The sequence below is a fragment of the Rhinatrema bivittatum genome, chromosome 3 (assembly GCF_901001135.1).
Source record: "Rhinatrema bivittatum chromosome 3, aRhiBiv1.1, whole genome shotgun sequence".
NCBI classification, from domain to species: Eukaryota; Metazoa; Chordata; class Amphibia; order Gymnophiona; family Rhinatrematidae; genus Rhinatrema; species Rhinatrema bivittatum.
The window spans coordinates 163,006,838-163,029,709 of record NC_042617.1 but is presented as its reverse complement, the minus strand read 5'-3'; the positions used below and the strand labels follow the sequence as shown (position 1 = coordinate 163,029,709).

Genomic DNA, 22,872 nt, shown 5'->3' with positions numbered 1-22,872 from the left:
TATTACCTTGTTATTTGTAACTGCTTCCTTCCACACCAATAGGTTACTCAATTGTTCATTGTACACCCCTGTTATATGTAAACCGGTTTGTAACATGAATGCCGGTATATAAAAATTTTAAATTAATAAATAAATAAATAAATAAATAAATAAACTGTCCAAGTCCAAACTGTTAAAGTAACTGTCCAAGTCCAATTATCTGTGATCTCTTGCCGTTGAAGCAGAGAGCAATGTTGGAGTTACATCACAAGTATAAGTCTTATTGGTTAAGGGTAGTAACAGCTGCATCAGCAAGTTACTCCCATGCTTGTTTTCCCAGACCATAAAATTCATGTCCTTATTGGTTGTTGTCCGAAACTAATTCCCCCTGCCGATAAGCAGAGAGCAATAATGAGCTGCATAAACAATATGAAGGCTTGTTGATTAAGGGTAATAATGCCACACCAGCAAGTTACTCCCATGTGCTCTTTTCCTCATTTCTATACTCTAGCCTTTAGGGATCCACAGTGTTTATCCCATGCTCCTTTGAAATCCTTAACAGTTTTTGTCTTCACCACCTCCTCCGGATGGGCATTCCAGACATCCACCACATAAGAACTTGCCATGCTGGATCAGCCCAAGGGTTCATCAAGCCCAGCATCCTGTTTCTAACAGAGACCAAACCAGGCCACAAGAACCTGGCAAGTACCCAAACACTAAGAAGATTCCATGCTACTGATGCCAGTAATAGAGGCCATTCCCTAAGTCAACTTGATTAATAGCAGTTAATGGACTTCTCCCCCAAGAACTTATCCAAACCTTTTTTAAACCCAGCTACACTAACTGCACTAACCACATCCTCTGGCAACAAATTCCAGAGCTTTATTATGCATTGAGTGAAAAATAATTTTCTCCGATTAGTCAACCAGTTTGTAATCCATGCCACCACTTTGGCGCTCACTCCCAAGCTTGTCATTTTATTGACAAGCCTCCTATGCGGGACTGTATCAAAAGCTTTACTGAAATCCAAGTATATCATATTGAGTGCTCTTCCTCAATCCAATTTTTTAGTCATCCAATCAAAAAAATCAATTAGATTTGTCTAAAAGGACCTTCCCCTGGTGAATCCCATTCTGCCTCGGGACAAGCAATCCCCCTGATTGTAGATAATTCACTATCCTTTCCTTCAGAAGAGTCTCCATTAATTTTCCCACCACTGAGGTGAGGCTAACTGGCCGGTAATTTCCAGTCTCCTCTCTGCTCCCACTCTTGTGAAGCAGGACCACCACTGCTCTTCTCCAGTCACTCGGCACCACTCCCGTTTCCAGGGATCTATTGAGCAGGATATGCAACAGACTCGCCAGCACATCTCTCAGCTCCCTCAGTATCCTAGGATGAACCTCATCCGGCACCATGGCTTTGTCCACTTTCAGTTTTCCTAGCTCTTCCCATACAATAACTTCTGTAAACAGAGTTTCATTTACTCAACCCCCCCTCCAATGTCTTGTTAACTAGCGATGATCCTTCTCCAGGGTCTTCTTTAGTGAACACTGAACTGAAGTATTTGTTTAATATTTCTGCCTTATCTTTGTCTCTCTCCATACATTGATCCTTTTCACCTTTCAAGTTCATGATACCACCTTGGACCTTTCTCTGATATATCTGAAAAATGATGTTACCTCTCTTTACCTCTTTGGCAATCCTTTCTTCTGTCTGACTTTTTGCTTTCTTGATTATTTTCTTAGTCTCCCTCAGTTTCACCAGATATTCTTCCCTGTATTTCTCTTTTTTGGGATCATTTATATTTCTTGAATGCTGTTCTTTTTGCTTTTATCAGCCACCTCCTTTAAGAACCAGATATGTTTCTTATTTCTCTTGTCTTTGTTTACTTTTCTAACATATAGATTAGTTGCCTTTGTAATTGCTCCTTTTAGTTTGGCCTACTGTTGTTCCACTTCTCTCATTTTCTCCCAGTCTTCTAGTTCTACCTCCAGGTATTTCCCCATTTCAATGAAGTCTGTATTTTTGAAGTTCAAACTCAGGTCTTTGTGTGACTTCTCCATATCCTGTTTGTGATATCAAAGCATATCGTTTGATGATCACTGGTGCTGATGTGAGCACCACCTCAGACATCAGACGCATTATCCCCATTAGTGAGCACTAAGTCAAGTATAACTTCCTCCCTCGTGGGTTCCATTACCATTTGTTTGAACAGAGCCCCTTGCAGGGCATCCACTATACCTCTACTTCTGTTAGATTCCACAGAAGGAATTCTTTAGTCTACGCCCGGAAGATTAAAATCTCCATCAACCAACACTTCTCCCTTCTTTCCCACCTTTTGGATGTCTTCAACCTAGATCTCTGTCTAGTTCTTCCATTTGAGTTGGAAGCCTGTAAACTACTCCAGTAAAAATGAATGCACCATCTTTTTTTTAGAACAGCCCATAATGCTTCTTCTCTACCTCATATTCCTTGCAGTTCAATTGCTTGGATATTGTTTTTTACATTAACTGGATGAGAAACTGCTAAACCCACCCTCAAGATGCTCATGCCAAACATGGCATCTTTCCTGGCATTCATATCAAGGTGGCAATGCTTCATCAAGGAATGGAATGATGACCAAGTAGCTGCCCAACAAATCACTACCAGAGAAACCATTCAGAGCTTCTATGAATGGTTTCACATGATGAAACTTGTGTCCTAATCAAATGTACCCTAAGGCCTCTGGAGAGAAGCACACCCACAGCAATGTAAGCCAAACCAATTGCACTTTAAGGAAATTACCAGCCCATAACTTCTTGGAAAATTAAGATCAAAGGAACTGAGGCCTTGTAGGGGGATATGCCCTTCTCTGCACACTATGCCACAAATATTTTCCACACTTTAACACAAGCCAGGAAAGTGAACCTCTTTTGAGCTTGCAATAAAGTAGATACTACCTTTTCTGAATAGCCTTTCCTATTTAAATGAGGCTTCTCAAGGGCAAGGCCGTAAGGCAGAATGGCAAAGGATATTTGAGTATCATCACCCCCTAAAACAAAAGACACCTGCCTTCAGGAAATCAAAGAGGCTCCTCTATCATGATTCTCATCAGATCTACATATCACAGATGCCTGGGCCAATCAGCAGCCACCAGAACAACTAGATTCCTGTGATCTGCTATCTTCTGAATAACTGGACCCACCAACAGCCACAGAGGGAAGGCATACAGACGGCCTTGACCTGGCCATGGCCGAGTCAAGGCATCTAGACCTTCAGAGGTCCATATTTAAAAGTGATTTAGATGGATAATGTAATAAATATCTGTCTAAATGGCTCACCCAGTTATATTCAGCCCTTATCTGAGTAAATTCTAGCCGGGTAACTAGTTACCCGGCTAGAATGTAGTTGGTTAAGACAGGGGTGTGGGCAGGAGGCATTCTAGGAAGGAGCGGAGTTAGCTGCTTAAGTTAACCAGCTAACTCCAAAATTTGTTAAACCTGGTTGGGCCCTTGGATTGTCCTAATGTTAGCCGGTTATACATAGCCAGCTAACTTTAAGATAGCAGGATATATTCAGTGGCATTATTGCACCACTGAATATACCCTGCTAGTGTTGCGTCCGGTCTTCGACGGCTTCGCCCTGCTTGCCTCACCTTTATCTCAGCTTCTCCCGCTTACCTGGGGCAAGATGGCTACCGCAGCGTCTACAAGCCGACCACTCTGGCGTCCCCAGAACGGCTATGGTGCAGCCTCCCGCCATTGCTCCTCCCAGGTACCTACTAGTGTGCGTGCGCGCAACCCACATCTTCATACAACCCTTGGCGCGAACCTCGAGGGTGTTCCCTCATGATGACGTCACGCCATCCGGGTATATCAGCCTCATTGATTTGCTAGCTCCCCGAGTTAGCAAGGACTTCGAAAGGACTTGTATCCGTTCCTGTCTACGCTACTCTGCCACTTCCGTGCTGCCGCTGGAAGCTTTCTCTCTGCCCTTCGGGGTATCAACTAACCTGGGTACTTCACTCCTCGGGGGCCCTCTGCTTTATTTCAGGTACCTTTCATGGAACTGGTACTCGCTCGAGGGCCTGCTCTCCCTGCCTCGGTGCCTGTACCTTCATCTACTATCTGGTGGAATCGCATACCAACAGCTATTCTCAGTGAGTACTCTAACCTCTCAGTCTGTCTCACCCACAGTATCTCCTCGTTGGGAGACCTGCAGAGGAACCTCCTGATTTCATCGTGGAGAGAAGGGCTCCCTCTGCCGAAGTCCCTGGGAATGCAACTACAGACTACCTCACTACTGCCACCTGGTGGCTACCATCTAGCTGTTTAATAAAAGAACATTTCCCTGTGTTTTGTGTAGCAGGAGTCTAGCCCAGTGCTGTGGCTCCTCCTCATAGGCGTGGTCACCTTCACAGCACCCAAGGATCCACCAAAACACACATAACCACAACAGATTGCTAACTCCATGGATCCAGCTCAGCTCACTGTGTTGCAAGCCATTCCAGGCCTGGCTCAGCGGATCTCCAAACAGTAGACTGCGCTGGAATGACTGACCACTGCATTTAATCTACTACACAAACAGATGAACTCGCCTTCCACTTCAGGTAAAGAAGCTAAACCTGAGGTGACGGTCAAGACCACAGTGCCACTAGCAGCTCCTACCCGCTTCTCGGGAGAACTTTGGAGATGCAGAGACTTCATTAACCAGTGCTGCATGCATTTTGCATTACAACCTGGTCACTTCCCCACAGCCTATGCTAAGACTACAGATATCCTGTCATACCTAGAAGGATGAGCCTTAACTTGGGCCTCTTCACTGTGGGAGCGTGAGGATCCGATTCTTCATGACCTTGAAGGTTTCCTCGAACTGTTCAAATCAGTTTTTGATGATCCTGCCCGGTATACCATTACAGGATCTTCTTTGGTTCACTTGAAGCAAGGGAACAGACCACTTGCTGACTTTGCCATTGAGTTCAAGACACTGGCGTATGAATTATCCTGGGACCCGAGGTGCCTGAAGACACTCTTTTTTGAAGGACTGAACTCTCGTCTGAAAGACGAACTCTCCGCTCGAGAGATGCCCGAGACTTTGGCTGAAGTAGTGAAATTGGCAACCAGGATCGATCGCAGACTTCGCGACAAAGTCCAAGAGACCAAGATGCCTAGGAGACCTTAGCCGGTAAAGTTCGAGTCAAGGCTGTACCTAAGCCTGTGCCTTCGGTCCCAGCAGCCGGCAAAGAGGAACCTTTGCAGTTAGGCCGCAGCCATCTGACGTCGAAAGAGAGAAGAACACGGAAGAAACTAGGGCTGTGTATGTACTGTGGACAAGCTGGCCATGCTGTCCAAAATTGCCCTATATGTCCGGGAAACTGGCAGACCTAAGTCCTGTTGGAGGACTCTTCTTAGATCTTACCACTCCTCCTCCGCGCTCTCTTCCTGTATCCTTGATCTGTGGACCCTTAGAGTATCAGACTCTTGCCCGAGTGAACTCCGGGGCAGGAGGCAATTTCATTCTTCAATGAGTAGTGGAGCATCTACGGATCCCCACTTCCATTATGAAGCCTCCATTTCTTTCATCCATCCATGGAGAGCCCTTACTGGGTGAGGTCGCACTGAACCAGTGTGCCTGCGTACCAGTGCCCTCCATTCGGAGACCATCTCCTTCTTCGAATTAGAGAAGGCCATGCACCCTATAGTACTGGGATTACCATGGCTACAGCAGCACATGCCTCAGTTCGATTGGGCCACACTGGAACTGTCAAGATGGGGTCCAGACTGCCATAAGAAGTGCTTGATGGAGGTAGAACCATTACCCTGTATGCCTACCATTCCAGTAATGCCGGGGTTGCTGCCTCAATACTCATCTTTCAAGATGTTTTTTCAAAGGAAGCTGCAGATATTCTTCCACCTCACCGACCGTATGACTGCGTCATCAACCTGAAGCCTAATACGGAGCCACCCAAGGGTAGAGTGTACCCCCTCTCTGTGGCAGAAAACAAAGCCATGTCTGAATACATTCAGGAGAACCTCCAAAAGGGCTTCATATGACCATCCAAGTCCCCTGCTGGTGCAGGCTTTTTCTTTGTGGACAAAAAGGACGGAACACTACGCCCATGCATAGATTACAGGGGCCTTATTGAGATAACAAAAAAGGATCGCTATCCTTTACCTCTGATCTCAGAGTTATTTGACAGGCTACAAGGAGCTCAAATCTTTTCCAAACTGGATTTGAATGGAGCCTATAATCTACTTCGCATTCGAGAAGGCGATGAGTGGAAGATGGCCTTCAACACTCGGGACGGCCACTTTGAATATCTAGTGATGCCCTTTGGCCTGTGTAACACCCCAGTCATCTTTCAAAATTTAATGAACTACATTTTCCGGGATCTCCTCTATAAATGTGTCGTTTACTTGGACGACATTTTAATATTCTCTCGACATGAGCACTCACCAAGAGGATGTAAAGAGAGTACTTCAGAGACTACTTGAGAACCATCTCTACGCAAGCTATCCAAATGTGAATTTCACAAAGAGTCGGGCTATATCATGTCTAACCAAGGTTTTCAAATGGACCCACAGAAGCTGGGGAGTATCAAGAACTGGGCACAACAAACAGGGTTAAAAGCTCTCAGACGCTTCTTAGGTTTCACCAATTATTATAGAAACTTCATCAAGAACTACTCTTCACTTACAGTGCCGCTTACCGCTATCACAAAGAAAGGCGCCAAAGCTGCTAAATGGTTTCCAGAGGCTATAACGGCATTTCAGAAGCTGAAAGATGCCTTTCTACACAAGCCGTGTCTTCGACACCCAGACCCCTCCAAGCCTTTTATCATGGAGGTCGTTGCCTCAGACGTTGGTGTAGGGGCCATATTAAGCCAAGCTGGTGATTCAAAGGTTCCACAACCGTGCTCATTCTTCTCCCGTCGCTTCTCTCCTGCAAAGAAAAATTACGGAATAGGAGATAAAGAGCTCCTAGCTATAAAACTGGCATTCGAAGAATGGCGCCCTTGGATCGAAGGAGCACAACATCAAATAACGGTCTTCACAGACCATAAGAATCTGGAGAATCTCTGCCATGCACAGCGCCTGAATCATAGACAAGCAAGATGGCTCTGTTTTTCAACAGATTCAACTTTGTGCTCAAGTATCTCCCCTAGAACCAAGAATATCAGAGCTGTCGCTCTATCTCGCTCTTTCCTCTCCGAGGATATTCCAGAGGAACCGCAACACATCATTGACCCAGAGAAGGTCATATTGGCAGCTACTCATTCAGTACCTGCAGGAAAGACTATTGTACCCAAGCACCTCAGGAAAAAGTTATTGGCTTGGGCCCACTACTCCAAACTTTCAGGACATCCTGGTCAACGTAGAACCCTGTCTAAGCTTCAAACCTTTTACTGGTGGCCCACCATGAAGGAAGACACATTCTCCTACGTTGCTTCCTGCGTTAACTGTGCTAAACAGAAGACACCACTGGGTCGACCATGGGGTCTACTTCAACCCTTGCCAGTGCCAGAAGAACCATGGACACATATCGCCACTGACTTCGTGGTTGATTTGCCAGTTTCTGGAGGAAATAATACCATATGGGTGACTGTCGATCGGTTTTCGAAGATGGCGCATTTTGTGGCTCTCCTAGGCTTACCCACCGTCATGGAGCTCGCCAAGCTATTCATCTCGCACATCTTCCGCCTGCATGGCTTGCCTAAGCACATAGTCTACGATCGTGGAGCTCAATTCACAGCAATCTTCTGGAAGGCACTATGTAAGAAGTTCGATATTGCCCTCGATTTCACATCGGCATATCATCCCCAATCCAACGGGCAAACAGAGAGGATGAACAGGACACTCAAGCAGTTCAGTTGTGCCTACGTGAACACTCGCCAGAATGATTGAAGCAAACTGTTGCCATGGGCAGAATTTGCCATAAATTCTCATCCAGAAAAAATCCACTGGATCAACACCATTCGACGTGGTCTACGGACGACTACCACTGCCACTTCCGTTATCAGTGTCGTCCCCGAGAGCTCAATATACTGCCAAAGATATCCAATAACTTTGGACTCAGACAAAAGAGATGCTTATTAAAGCAGGACTGCGAGCAAAGAAAGGATACGAAGCTCATCACTGCAAGGCTCCAGACTTCAAGCCTGGTGACAAAGTCTGGCTTTCCACAAAGCATTTAAGACTAAAATTTCCTTCAGCTCGATTTGCTCCTCGCTTCGTTGGACCATTCCCCATTCTCCGACGACTAGGCAATCTCACCTACAGTCTGAAGCTACCATCTACTTTAAAGATCCACAATGCATTCCATGTCTCACTATTGAAGCCGTTGATACTTAGTGAGTTTTCCAACAAGATACCTGATGCTACATCCGTTGATGCAGAGGAAGATATCGAATACAAGGAAGACGCAGTTCTCGATGTGAGAAGACGAGGCAGAGTATGGGAATACCTCCTATCAAGGGAAGGATATGGACCAGAAGAAAACTCTTGGACACCCATGTCCAACATCTTGGATAAAGAGATGCTACAAGTCTTTCATCAGCAGCATCCTCAAAAACCAAGACCTGGTAGGAACTAGCGTGGTCGTCCTTTGAAGGGAGGTACTGTTGCGTCCGGTCTTCGACGGCTTTGCCCTGCTTGCCTCACCTTTATCTCAGTTCCTCCCGCAGCATCTACAAGCCGACCACTCTGGCGTCCCCAGAACAGCTATGGTGCAGCCTCCCGCCATTGCTCCTCCCAGGTACCTACTAGGGTGCGCGCATGCATGCAACCCACATCTTTATACAACCTTTGGTGCAAACCTCGAGGGCATTCCCTCATGATGACGTCACGCCATCCAGGTATATCAGCCTCATTGATTTGCTAGCTCCCCGAGTTAGCAAGGACTTCGATCGGTAACGAAAGAACTCGTATCTGTTCCTGTCTACGCTACTCTGCCACTTCCGTGCTGCCACTGGAAGCTTTCTCTCTGTCCTTCGGGGTATCAACTAACCTGGGTACTCGCTCCTCGGGGGCCCTCTGCTTTATTTCAGGTGCCTTTCAGGGAATAGGTACTCGCTCCTCGAGGGCCTGTTCTCCCTGCCTCGGTGCCTGTACCTTCATCTACTATCTGGTGGAATCGCATACCAACATCTATTCTCAGTGAGTACTCTAATCTCTCAGTCTGTCTCACCCACAGTATCTCCTCGCTGGGAGACCTGCTGCGGAACCTCCTGACATCATCATGGAGAGAAGGGCTCCCTCTGCCGAGTTCCCTGGGACTGCAACTACAGACTACCTCACTACTGCCACCTGGTGGCTACCATCTAGCTGTTTAATAAAAGAACATTTCCCTATGTTTTGTGTGGCATGAGTCTAGCCGAGTGCTGTGGCTCCTCACGGGGTTCCTCCCCATGGGTGTGGTCACCTTCACAGCACCCAAGGATCCACCAAAACACACGTAACCACAACAGCTAGTTAGCAAGGGCTGAAAATGTACCTCACAGAATCCTTTTCTTTCTAGCAACTGGAAAACTTTTCCACTTTGGCATTTTTCTTGACATCCATCAGATCCCATGACTGGTTCTCCCTATCTGTTTAAAATCACAGCAAAGACTGTTTCCAAGCGTTCCCGCTTTCCTGGATTGAGAGCGTTCCTACTCAGAAAGATGGCCTATATGTTCTGCATCCCTGGTTGTGTGCTGCTGACAGCACCCGAAGGTGCCACTTTGCCCAACTTAACTGAAGTCTCTCTTCTTCAGCCACATGAGACATTTTGTATGCCCTTGTTGATTCATGTACATTTACTGCTGCCGTATGGTCTGTTGGGATACAGATAGCCTGCCCTTGCAGGATCGGCATAAACTCCAGCAAGCCTAACCTTATTTATGAGACAAATTTATAACCTGCCTCCCCGATTTAATTAAATCTCCGAAGGCGGTATACAAATCCAAACATTATAAAAGAATAAAAATATACATAAAACATAAATGCACATTTGTAAAAGCACACTCAGATGACCCACTGAAGAAACTTTTTCTTTCTTTATTTTTCTGGTCATCAAACAAATGATGGACCATTTAGCTTCTACAGAGGTCCAATTCTCCTAGGCAATCTGACCTTGACAGTGAGCTCCCCAGCTGAAAAGACTGGAATCGGATTTGACTATTACCCATAACTGAGACTCCAGATCTATTCCCATTTCCAGATTTTTCATAGCCAACCACCACCTTAGTCCGCACCTGACCTCCATCAAAAAGGACAGACTCAATGAGTAAGTCTGAGACTGGAGAGACTATTGCGATAGTGATAGCTATTTGTTCGGTCAGACACATATTCGAATTCTGCAGGGGACGCATGTATGCTGTTTCCCAGGCTACTAGATCCAAGGTAGCTTCCATGGAGTCTAGGACATGTAGATAATTCCCATGTGATGGAATTATCCATTGATATCAGACTGCGGACCTGGCCCTGAAGCTTCCCGATCCTCTTCATTGTCATGTATATTCAACCTAACTTCATGTCGAATTGCACTCCCAAGTACTCCAAGAACTGAGAAGGATCCAGCTTGCTTTTGACAAAATTCAATACCCAGCCCCAACCTTGCAACAGTTCTACTACTCTGGTGATGGAAATGTAGCTCTTTGCTACTGACCTGGCCTGATGAGCCATACCTTCTCAATATAACATTGCTGCTACCACCACCATCGAGAAGGTTCTTGGAGCTGTAGTTAGTCCAAAGGACAACACCCAGAACTGGAAATAATCTAACACTACAAATAAAAGATACCTCTGATGACCCACCCTGATGGGAATAAGCAGATAGGCCTCCATCAATCCAAAGTGGTTCAAAACTCCCCCTGTCTTACCATTACCATGACTGATTGCAGGGACTCCATTTGGATATGAGGAATTTTGAGAACTCTGTTGATTTACTTCAAATCCAAATTAAGACAAAAAATGTCTTTCTTCTTGGGAACCACAAAGCAAATAGAATACCTTCCTTGCCCTCTCTCCGCCATTGGAACAGATATTACTACCGTTATCTGTCAGAGTTGATCCACAGTAGACTAAGCCACCAACTTCTTCTGTAGGGAAGAACAGGAGGATACCATAAAGCCATCTGAGTTTGGACGGGAAAATGCCAAGGTGTAACAGTGTCTTACGATGTTCAGGACTTAATGATTCGATGTAATCGGGACCCACCTCCAATAAAAAAAATTATTAGGTGGCTGCCAATCTGTAGCTCCAGTATATGGGCCCCATACCTTCATTCAGGCATGCAGACTCCAGCATCCCTACCTGAATTTCTGTCTCGACTGCCTTTTCTTCCCCCTTAAAAAAAAAACCTAGGACCTTTGAAAAGACCTGCTTCACCAAGATGAGGCATTTCCCAAGATGCTAGTACTTATAAAAGCAACTTCTAAGCGGTGTAGCATAGGGTACAGCCTTAGGCTTATCCTACAGTAACCTTTGGACTCTCCCACATACTTGACTTTCTTCTACATAAAGAGAAGTGTTCCCCTAAAAGGAAGCTTGGCTAGTTGGGCCTTGGATGCTGAATCAGCTACCTAGTTCAACCAGAGCAATCGATGAACAACCACCACTAAAATCACACTCTGAACATAACTGGATGTTTAGTCAATATGTTGGCATATTATAACATTATGACTGTATTTGTTATTTTGTTTGCTTTTAACTCAATTTAATAAATAAAAATATGGACAAACAAAAAAACATACATTCTGAACCAAAGCCCGAATAAGATATCTTTCAAAACGTTGTGCCTGCTTCTAGCTGAGCCACAAGCACCAAATTTGCCCCTGAGATCCCCAGTGTTCTATCCTGAAACTGCTGCACCTGAAACACAGTCTGCCCAGGTAACCACTACATGTAAGGCCAAACTACAGATGTTGAAAGACTGCTTGATCAAAGATTCAATCTTACTATTTTGAGCATCCGAAGCACATTGAGGAAATGTGGAAAAAAGGATTTGAATTCACAAAAAAGTGGGGAGTAGCTTGCCTGTTGCGGCAGTTACTACCCCAAACCAAATAAGCCTGATACTTCACTTTCAATGCATATCCAGCATAGCTCTCTGCTTCAACGGCAGGGGAGCAAGACTGATACTTCACTTTCAATGCATAGCCAGCATGGCTCTCTGCTTCAACGGCAGGGGGGAATGAAGAAAGGTGGATCTATATTCAGGCAACAATCAACAAGGACTGAATTACATAGTCTGGATAAACAGAAAAGCATGGGTGTGGCTTGCTTATTGCAGTGGTTAATACCCTTAACTAATTAAGCTATTTCACTTAGATGCAGTTCCAACACTGCTCTCTACATTAATGGCGGGGGTGGAAGGGAAATAGAATAAAAAAGGTTACTAAGAGCCAAGAGAAACAGATAAGTATATGAGAGAAAAAAAAAAGTGCGAAAGCTTGCTGGGCAGACTGGATGGGCCGTTTGGTCTTCTTCTGCCGTCATTTCTATGTTTCTATATATATATGTTTCACAGTGCCCCCCCTTCAACCAGGATCATGGTCTTCCTTGTGATAATGGTTACCAAGGGATCTACTCACTGTATTTTTTATTATTTTTTTGGTTTATACTGAATAAAGTTCAGTTTCTCCATTGCTTTACCAACCTTGGAGTAAGCGTTTGGGGAATTCCATTCCATCTCTATCAAATCCTTAACTGACTGGTGTACAGGAAAAGCCTTTGCAGGCTCTCTCATTCCTGCCATGAAGGGATTTCTAAAGGTCCTACTCTCACTTCCTTGCAACCTCCAAAATGTCAAAGGCCCTTAGGAAAGCTCTTCTTTCAGAAAATGTGAATTACTGGTAACTTCTTTCTCTCTCATGGAAATCTCGCCTACATCTGAGAACTCTTCAAACTCTCTCCAATGTTCCTAAGAAGACCCACAGGAGGTGAAAAGGCTGCTGGATCTATCTTCCTTTAGGTCCCAGATCTACTCTTACCTGGGATGCTTCTTGGAGGGTCCCAGAGACACCTCTCCTGTGGGAAGAGCAATGGGAGATGAGAGCCCCTAGCTTTCCCTGCTTCATCAAAGAAGCAGGAGAATAAACTCAGAGGAGAATTAAGGGCACTAGGTCTTCCCCTGCATTAGCCAGCATGGGAAATCTCACCAAAAGCAGTACTTCCTCAGGACTTGGGACCCCATTTCTGATCTCCAAAGAGGATCACAGCTCTAAGATTACTTCTGTTCCTGCGATTATGCTATGTGTGCAGAAAGTCTGTTAAATTCAGGCCCCATTGCTGTCAAACTTTCTGGTGCCATACCGGCTTTGTTCCAGGCCTCCTCCTCTGAACACAAACGGCACCTGCTGCTGCCTCCTGATATGGCATGGTGAGAGCCACAAATGTTAGAGGAATGTCTGTATTTGACACGTTCTGTGGGCTGAGATACAGGTATCTTCCTGTCTAGGCCCCCCCCCCCCTTCCCACCCCATCAGACCTGCAGCAACACCTGGCTTGAGCACTGATAAACGGTGCTAGGTCATTAGGAATTTCATACAGTGCTCCAAGCTATTAATCACAGAATTTGATTATTGTAACTCCTTTTAACTTGGGGTCCTGACATCCACACTCAGAGCACTTCAAGGCAGTCAAAATGCAGCTGTCCATGCCCTGACAGGCTCAAGCGTGACAGAACATATGACTAATACTCAGCAAAATACACTGGCTTCCTGTGGATTGGAGAATTAAATATAAAACAATACATAAACTATTGGGTAAAACCAAATCTCCTTGGAGTAGTGTTATGCTTTGCAAATATAATCCTCCATGTGTTTTCCGATCATTGCAATCTTGATGTTCCTTCTTTAAGGGCTGCATATCTTGCAGAAGACTCGGGAAAAAAGCCTTCTCTGTTGAAAAACCACATTTATCAATCTGTGTTAAAACATTTAAGAACCTGTTAAAAATCGACTTTTTCCAGTTGGCGACTGAGGGGGGATATGATAGAGGTGTTTAAAATCATGAGAGGTCTAGAACGGGTAGATGTGAATCGGTTATTTACTCTTTCAGATAGTAGAAAGACCAGGGGGCACTCCATGAAGTTAGCATGGGGCACATTTAAAACTAATCGGAGAAAGTTCTTTTTTACTCAACGCACAATTAGACTCTGGAATTTTTTGCCGGAGGATGTGGTTAGTGCAGTTAATATAGCTGTTTAAAAAAGGATTGGATAAGTTCTTGGAGGAGAAGTCCATTATCTGCTATTAAATTCACTTAGAGAATAGCCACTGTCATTAGCAATGGTTACATGGAATAGACTTAGTTTTTGGGTACTTGCCAGGTTCTTATGGCCTGGATTGGCCACTGTTGGAAACAGGATGCTGGGCTTGATGGACCCTTGGTCTGACCCAGTATGGCATTTTCTTATGTTCTTATTAGGGAACTTAGCACTGCCATGTAGTTTTCATCCAGGAAAATCAGAGGCTGATCTGTTAGGTATGCTAAGGACTGTGCTTGCACAAACTTGTAGTGCAGGGCCAGTGCCCTAGGCAAAATCTATAGCCTACCACCCCCACCACACACAATTAAAAATTATGTATTTATAATAATAGATTTTACATGAGCAAGAACACTTAACTGCAGTCTTCTGAGGTAAAAATATCAGTTATAGCATATATATTATATTTACATGCAGTGCTGTAAAACCCTGCAAAAAAAATAAAAAAGGCCCTTGGCATTGGTATTAGGTCTATTGTAATGTGTGTTGGGAATAGGTTTAGCTCTCAGAAAGCCACACATAAACTGGATTACAATTTCACTATAGTAAATCGCCCATATCAAAACTTCAATAACTGCCAGCACTCAAACACTAACAACCCTACTTATGAAAAGGCAAAACTGCAATTATTACACTAGGCCCTAAAATGCCAATACATCTTCTATCAGGAAAACACCTACTATCAGGAAAACAGAAACAGAAAAAGCCAAACTGCTATAGATCCCTACACAGAACCTACACACTAGCAGAATACGTCAACTCAGTCACACATGCAAAATACAAACAGATCCTCACAAAAATGCAGAATAAAGTAACCATAAAGTATTAATAAAAACATGCAGACAAAAACTGATCTGTTAACCGCAACAGGCTATACTATTATGCAGTGCAACAATGGAGAAACAAATATTACAGTTCCGCAGAAAACATCAAACAATAAAATCAGAAAATATGAATCTTCAATAGAAGTAAAACCATATTAATAAAAAGAATATTTCAAAACAGCTGACAAAGAGAATAACATCTAATAATTTAAAACTCATATAAATTTTCCAAAGACCAATAAAATATTTCAAACACCATCCAATACTTAAAACTTAAAAAGGATAAAAACTCCCCAGCTGTTCATACTTGGGATCTTTTGATTTCCAGATGCCCTGAGATTGTTGTGGATTAGCAGGGAGAGGTGAGAGGTTGATCCTCATAATCTTTCTCACATATGTACATAGATGCTCAATCATAGAACATGCTCTCTCACACACGTGAGCACAGCTATGCTCTCTCAGACATAGCAACATACACAGACATATTCTTTTGCACACACAGACATGCTCTCAGACACAAATACACTCTCACAGATACTCACACATGCTGTCACTGACAGACATGCTCTATCACCCACCAGATACATGCTCTCACAGATATACACAGACATGCTGTTGCAGTCACAGACACACACATGCTCTCACTCATTCACGTCCTCCCCCTCCCCAGTAGAAGTACAAGTCCAGCAGCAGCCTCCTCTTTCAGCACCTTCTTTCTTGAGGTCGTGCGCACTGATGTTGCTGTTTCACTGTGGGGCGGGGGGAGGGTGCACCGTTTCCGTTCTTCCTATGCTCGATCACCACATGAACTTGGGAGCAATGCTGCCTCTTCCTGCGATGGTCTGGGAAATGTGCCTGCATGGACGCGGGAGTGCTGTTTCTCCTCCTCCAGTGCTCGAATGCCGTGCGAACCTGGGACCAATGCTGCCTCTTCCTGCATTGGCCCAGGGACTGCACTGTTCTTTTTCCTGCATGGCCTCTTCTTCTTCCTACTCCTGTGGACCTACCACTTCCTCTTCTGGGCCGCCTGGACAGGAAAAAGAAGTCATGCCGTCGCCGTCCCCAGACCAGTGGCACCCTAGGTGGCCGCCTAATCCGCCTAGTGCTTTCACGGGCCCTGTTGCAGTAGCTTGGAGAAGAGCTCATTAGCATGCCACTGTGTCCTGCTTGCTGTATTTATTGATTGCTACATTGTTACCCACCTTGAACTTGGCCTAGCTCAGGCTATAAATCTTTTAAATACATAAATACATTCACCACTTGCCTGGTCCTTCCTTCCCTCTTAAGGCTTTCTTTTTTTCATTTTTATGCTTTATGTAGATGAGGTCTATAAAGCAGGCTACATCGGTGCATTTGCCCTTTTTCCCCACCTGCTGCCGTAGGCCATAAAATGTAGCTATGGGTGATGCAAACTGCGGCTGGGCCTCTTCGGTGTAGATATGAATGTCGTCCTGCTCACTCTGAGCAGGCCAAAACCCCACGATGCCCCTGGTTTGCAGCTTCTTCTGAGTAATCAGAGTAGTAAGTAGGCTCTGGGCGTCATCATACAGTCTTTTGGCCTCTTCTCCTGTCAACCAAATTGCGGAGAGCAGAAACATCTTTAACTCTGACAACTTAAAAACATGCCATCAATTAAAACTTGATCCCAACCCCTCTGCAGAGATTTTTCCCCTCAATTACTTTAAATAGTAGGGCTATGAAAAATATATCACATATGTACAATAAGTGGTAGCTCATCAGGGTGTACACGGAGAGAACAATTTCAAAGCCATTTAAACATATAAATAGCTATTTATGCTTGTACATTAAAAGGTCCATAGTCAAAGAGATTTGTCTACTTAAATTCGGACTTAGCCAGACAAACCCCAAGATTTGAATTCCCCACCCCACCAAACAAGTTAGTTTTACCCAGGCAAATCATTATCAGGCTAAAAATAAAAAAAAAGAGGCAGAACATTGGGAGCGAGGGGGGGGAATGTAAGGCAAAACAGGCAGGGCTGATATTCCATGCTACCCAGCTAAGTGTAGCCAGATATGTGGTCATCTTAGAGGGCAGGTCTAAAGTTAGAGGTAAATTTGAAACTTTATTGGATATATTCAATGGTAAACACGCTGCACTGAATATCTCAGCTAAAGTTACCCGTAGTTGGGCAACCTGCTGCTCCCACTCAATACTGACCTATATGTATATCTGAAAACTGCCTTTCCTCAATATAATTACAAGTATTATTTAATATTTGGCGCACACCTTTTCATTGTAGTACTAGGCGACAGGTACTGTAGGTATTTTCTCTGTCCCCAGAGGGTTCACAAACTAAGTTGGTACCTTAGGAAATGGAGGATAAAGTGACTTGCCTAAGGTTACAAGGAATGGCAGGGGGATTTGAACCCTGGCCTCCCTGGTTCTCAGCCCATTGCACTAAGAACTAGGCTACTCCTCCACTGCATTTTTAGCTGCATTTAGAGGCAGCAGCATTCCCAGATGCATGTTTTTGGACTGTGGAGGAAAAGAACATGCATACAGGTGAATTTTCAAGAGTTACACATGTAAATGTATCATACTACTGTAGCAATTTTCAAAAGTCCATTTACCCGCGTTAAGGTCATTTATTCAATGGCATATATTGTAGCAATTTTCAAAAGCCCATTTCCACGTGCAAAGCAGATTCACACATGTAAAACCCAGTTTAAGCCTGTAAATGCTTTTGAAGATCAGGCCCATACATTCCGTTTTCAACACTAGATGCTGTATTCCGTGAAAAAAGTACCTGCACAAAGAGCAGGTGCAAACGTCCTGTGGGAACCTTGTACCCATAGCAAGTTTTAAAGCAAAAGTATGCTCGAACTTTCCCTTTGAAAACTGAGGCAAAGTCTACAGGTGAAGAGTGCCCATGGATTTTGTTTCAATGCAGGCAGTTTGAATTTTGCTCCAGTGCATGCCATACTTTTATGGATTCAGTACCTAGGAGCACACTTAAATCCTTTATCACAAAACCCAAGGCATGAACTTAAAAAAAAAAAAAAAAAAAAAAGTAAATATGAACTTTTCAAATGTTTCTTGCATTTTTTTTTATTTTATACTCTCTCAGTTGAAATCTTAGGGGTAGATTTTAAAAGGAGAGTGCGGTTCCTTAACCTGCTTCTTAAACCAAACGTATATGAACTACACCTGTTAACTAATCACCATGGATTTCTTGAAACCCAGAACTGCTTGATGCATTAGAGGACCCAAGTTTATGAGCATTCACATATACCCTAGTCATCGGACAAATCTGAATGCTCACTTTTACAAAGATATTGGAACACTGGTCCTTGATGACTGCTATTACTTCTGTATTTTAAGAATAAAATTGGTGTGAGAAAGGAGAAATTAATTTTTACCTGATAATTTCCTTTCCTTGAATCCAGCCAGATCAGTCCAAATGCACAAGTTCACAGTAACATAGTATTGATGGAAGAAAAGGACCAAAAAGATCTATCCAGTCTGCCCAGCAAGCTTATAGTCATATCTGCCATGCTGTGCTGGTTACACCCATGTTTCTCTTTTACTGGGTGATGAGCCTTCTTGAAAATTCAGACAGTGCTGCTTGACGTGCTTTGCTTATGGACTTGGCAATAGAATAAGTCCTGTGCTTTTTCCCTTATGTCTGCATATCAGTATCTCAGACCATAAATGTCAAGGTCCGTATTGGTTGTCGTCTGAATCAAATACCTCTTTTCCACCCCACTCTCTGTGTCAAAGCAGAGAGTAATGTTGCAGTTGCATCAAAGCTTATTGGCTAAGGATAGTAATCCCCATACTTTCTGTTAAGGGCAGTAACCGCCACAGCAGCAAATACCCCGTGCATTCTTTTCTTCATTTCCCCTTTCTCTACACTTTGAATTCTTTGACTGTTTTCGTCTGCATTCCAGGCACATACCACCTTCTCTGTGAAGAAATATTTCCTTGTGTTGGCTCTGAGTTGTTTCCCCTGTAGTTTCATTTCATGAACCCTAGTTCTACTGATTTCTTTCCAAAACAAAAGGTTTGAAGTTCATGCATCATTGAAACCTTTCAGGTATCTGAAGATCTGTATCATATCTCCCCTCCACTTCTCTTCCAGGGTATACATATTTAAATCCTTCAGCCTCTCCTCATAAAGCCTTCTGATAGTGACCCCACACCATTTTGGTCACCATTCTCTGGACCGCCTCCATCCTGTCTCTATCTCTTTTGAGATACGGTCGCCAGAACAACGCAGTACTCCAGGTGAGGCCTCACCAAGGACCTGTACAGGGGCATCATCACCTCCTTTTTCTTACTAGTTATTCCTCTTTCTATGTAGCTCTACATTCTTCTGGCTTTAGATATTGCCTTGTCACATTGCTTCACCATCTTCAGATCTCCAGACACTATTACCCCAAGATCCCTCTCTTGGTCAGTGCATATCAGTCTTTCTTCCCTATCATATACAACTCTTTGGATTACTGCATCCCAGATGCATGACTCTGCACTTCTTGGCATTGAATCCCAGCTGTCAAGTCTTTGACTACTCTTCAAGTTTTCTTAAATCAATTTTCATTCACTCTGCTCCATCAGGCGTGTCCACTCTGCTGCAGATCTTAGTATCATCTGCAAATAGACAAACTTTACCTTCTATCCCTTCCGCAATGTCGCTCACAAAGATACTAAACAGAACTGGTCCCAACACCAATTCCTGTGGCACTCCAATTAATGTAGTTCTCTCTTCAGATTAGGTTCCATTTATCAATACACGTCATCTATCAGTAAATCAGTTTGTAATCTATGCCATCACCTTGGTGCTCACTCCCAAGATTCTCATTTTATTCACATTTATGCTGGACCATATCAAAAGCTTTGCTGAAATCCAAGTAGATCACATTGAGCATTCTTCCTCGATCCAATTCTCTAGCCACTCAATTTAAAAAATCAATCAGATTTGGCTGTCAGGACTATCCCCCAGTGAATCTATGCTGCCTCGGGTTCAGCAACCCACACGATTGTAGATAGTTCACTATCCTTTCCTTTAGCAGCATATCCATTAATTTTATTTATTTTTTTATTTTTGGTTTTTATATACCGGAAGTTCCTGTATACAATACATATCACTCCGGTTCACATTTAACAGAAATAACTATCGCCGGGGAGGCGGTTTACATGGAACATATCGAATTAATGAACGGATAATATATAATAAAGTACAATCTATTGGGAAAAACAACTAAGATCAAAAAAAACCAACTAAGATCAACTTAGAACACAACTTGGAAACATATAACTGAAGTAATATAAACATTAGATTATTGCTGTAAGGCAAGGATGGTTGTTGTTCTTCTTGCTTTTAGCTCTCTGGGAAAGCTTGACGGAAGAGCCAAGTCTTGAGTTTCACTTTAAAAGTAGTATGGCACGGCTCAATGCGGAGGTCCGGTGGTAGGGAGTTCCAGAGAGAACGGTGGTAGGGAGTTTCCCACCACCAAGGTGAAGCTATCCAGCCTGTAGTTTCCAGCCTCTTCTCTGCTACCTGCCTTGTGAGGCAGTATAACCACTGTTCTTCTCCAATCTCGCGGCACCACTCCCGCTTTTCAGGGATCTATTGAACAGGTCCTTCAGCGGACCCACCAGCACATCTCTGAGCTCCCTCAGTATCCTGGGACGTACCTCATCTAGCCCCATCGCCTTGTTCACTTTGAGTTTGCCTAGCTCTTCCTGTGTATTCTATTCTGTAAATGGAGTTTCGTCTGCCCCATCCCCATTTACGATTTTCTCAACTAGCAATGATCCTTTCTCCAGGGTCATCTTTAGTGAACATCAAACTGAAGTATTTGTTTAATATTTCTGCGATTTCATCATCTCTCTCCAAACATTGCTCCTGGTCACCTTTCAATTTCACTACACTTCTGTCCTCTCTTCTTTCTTTAATATATCTAAAAAATGTTTTGTCACCTTGCTTTACCTCTTTGGCAATCCTTTCTTCTGCTAGACCTTTTGATATCCTTATTTCTTTCTTCGTCTCTCTCAGTTTTAACAGATATTCATCTCTGTATTCCCTTTTTTGGGATTCCTTATACTTCTTGTTCTTTTTGCCTTTATTTTTTCAGCCACCTCCTTTGAGAACCAGGCTGGTTTCTTTTAACTCTTACTTTTGTTTACTTTTCTAACATATAGATTTGTTGCCTTTGTAATAGCTCCTTTCATTTGGCCCACTGTTGCTCCACCTCACCCATTTTCTCCTAGTCTTCCAGATCTTCTTCCAGGTATGTCCTCATTTTGACAAAGTCCTTATTTGTGTGAAATTCAAAACTTGGGTCTTCATGCGACTTCTCTGTATCTTATTTGCGATATCAAACCATATCATCACTGCCGCTCAGGTGAGCCCCTACCCAAACAGAGACATTATTCACATTAGTGAGCTCTAGGTGGAGGATTACACCCTCCCTCATGGGTTCCTTTATCATTTGTTTGAGCAGAGCCCCCTGAAGAGCATTCACTATCTCTCCACTTCTCATAGATTCCTCAGAAGGGATGCTCCAATCCACAACCAGCAGATTAAAGTCTCCAACAAGAAACACTTCTTCCTACTTTCCCACCTTTTGGATGTCTTCTATCAGAACTCTGTCCAGTTTGAGTTGGTGATCTGTAGATCACACCAGTAAAAATGGCAGCACCATTTTATTTTTAGGATGGCCCATAATGCTTCTGTTTTAACCCATGTCCCTTGTAATTCAGTTGCATGGATATTGTTTCTGACATAAAGAGCTATTCCTCCCCCTTTTCTGTCCTCTCTGTCCTTCTATATGTTATAGCTCGGGATGGCCATAACCCAATCATGCGACTCAGCATACTATGTCTCTATAACAGCAGCAATGTCCAAGTCAGCCTCCACCATTTGGACCTGCAGGTCTGGGTTTTATTGCCTAGACTACAAGCATCTGTGGTCATAGCTTTCCAGCTGTTCTTTCTAATCACCTTTTCTGCATTTTTGAACTGATTGATTTTGTTACTTTCTCTTCCTTCTTCCTGTTTTGCTTGGGGATGCCATGCCAATTTCACTGGCCACCCCCTGCCACCCCTGCTCTCTAGTTTAAATGCCTGATAATGTAGGATCTGAATTTTTCAATTAGTATCCTCTTTCCTGCCATAGAAAAATGTAGGCCATCGCTATCCTATAAATTTTTATTGTTCCATACAGGGCCCCAGCCTCCAGTGTATCCAAAACTCCCAGCCAACAGATGAAGACAGAGACTAACAGGCTAGCTGATGTCATCCTATATAGGCTGACCTCAGCCTGCAACTATTCTATGTAACAAGCTAAGATACACATTTTAATAAACTAAATCTTTCCCTTAGCCCTTGTTGCGTTCATGCCTCTTCTCGCCCTCACTCCACCCTCTCTACCTTGGGAACGACTCCCTTCGGCTCTGATAGACAGATGCAGCCGCAGCTTCTCCCTGCCTCTTGGTCCCGGTGTCCCCGGGCTGGCTTGACGCTACGGGTCCGCCATGTACCCGATGACGTAAGGGCGCGCGCGCTCCAGACTTTGTACCAGCAAGGGCGCGAACCTCGGGGGCGTCCCCCCGTAGTGACGTAATCCATCTTCACTTTAAAAGGTCTTTGTTTGCTAACCTCTAACGAGTTAGCAAGGAACTCCCTTTGGACTTGCTTCGGCAGTTCGCGCTACTTGCAACAACGATCCGAGTCAGCCAGGGGAATTCTTCTCCACTGCTTGACCTTTTCAAACTCACCAGGAGTACCCGGTTCACGGGGGCTCCGCTCTCTCTTCTTGATTTCAGATTGCCAAGACGGGATCCTGTACTCGCTCCTCGAGGGCCTACGTCCCTG

General features: G+C 44.0%; 1 protein-coding gene across 3 annotated transcripts in view; it reads right to left on the bottom strand.

Annotated features, from left to right (window-relative positions):
- The window catches only part of MTR (5-methyltetrahydrofolate-homocysteine methyltransferase), a 357,506-nt gene that overhangs the window by 51,627 nt on the left and 283,007 nt on the right, over nucleotides 1–22,872 (bottom strand). For all 3 annotated transcript variants that reach the window (XM_029593902.1, XM_029593903.1, XM_029593904.1), the window contains one exon: nucleotides 16,403–16,599. In XM_029593902.1, coding sequence (XP_029449762.1) covers nucleotides 16,403–16,599 — 197 coding nt within the window. The remainder of the gene's footprint in view (nucleotides 1–16,402; nucleotides 16,600–22,872) is intronic.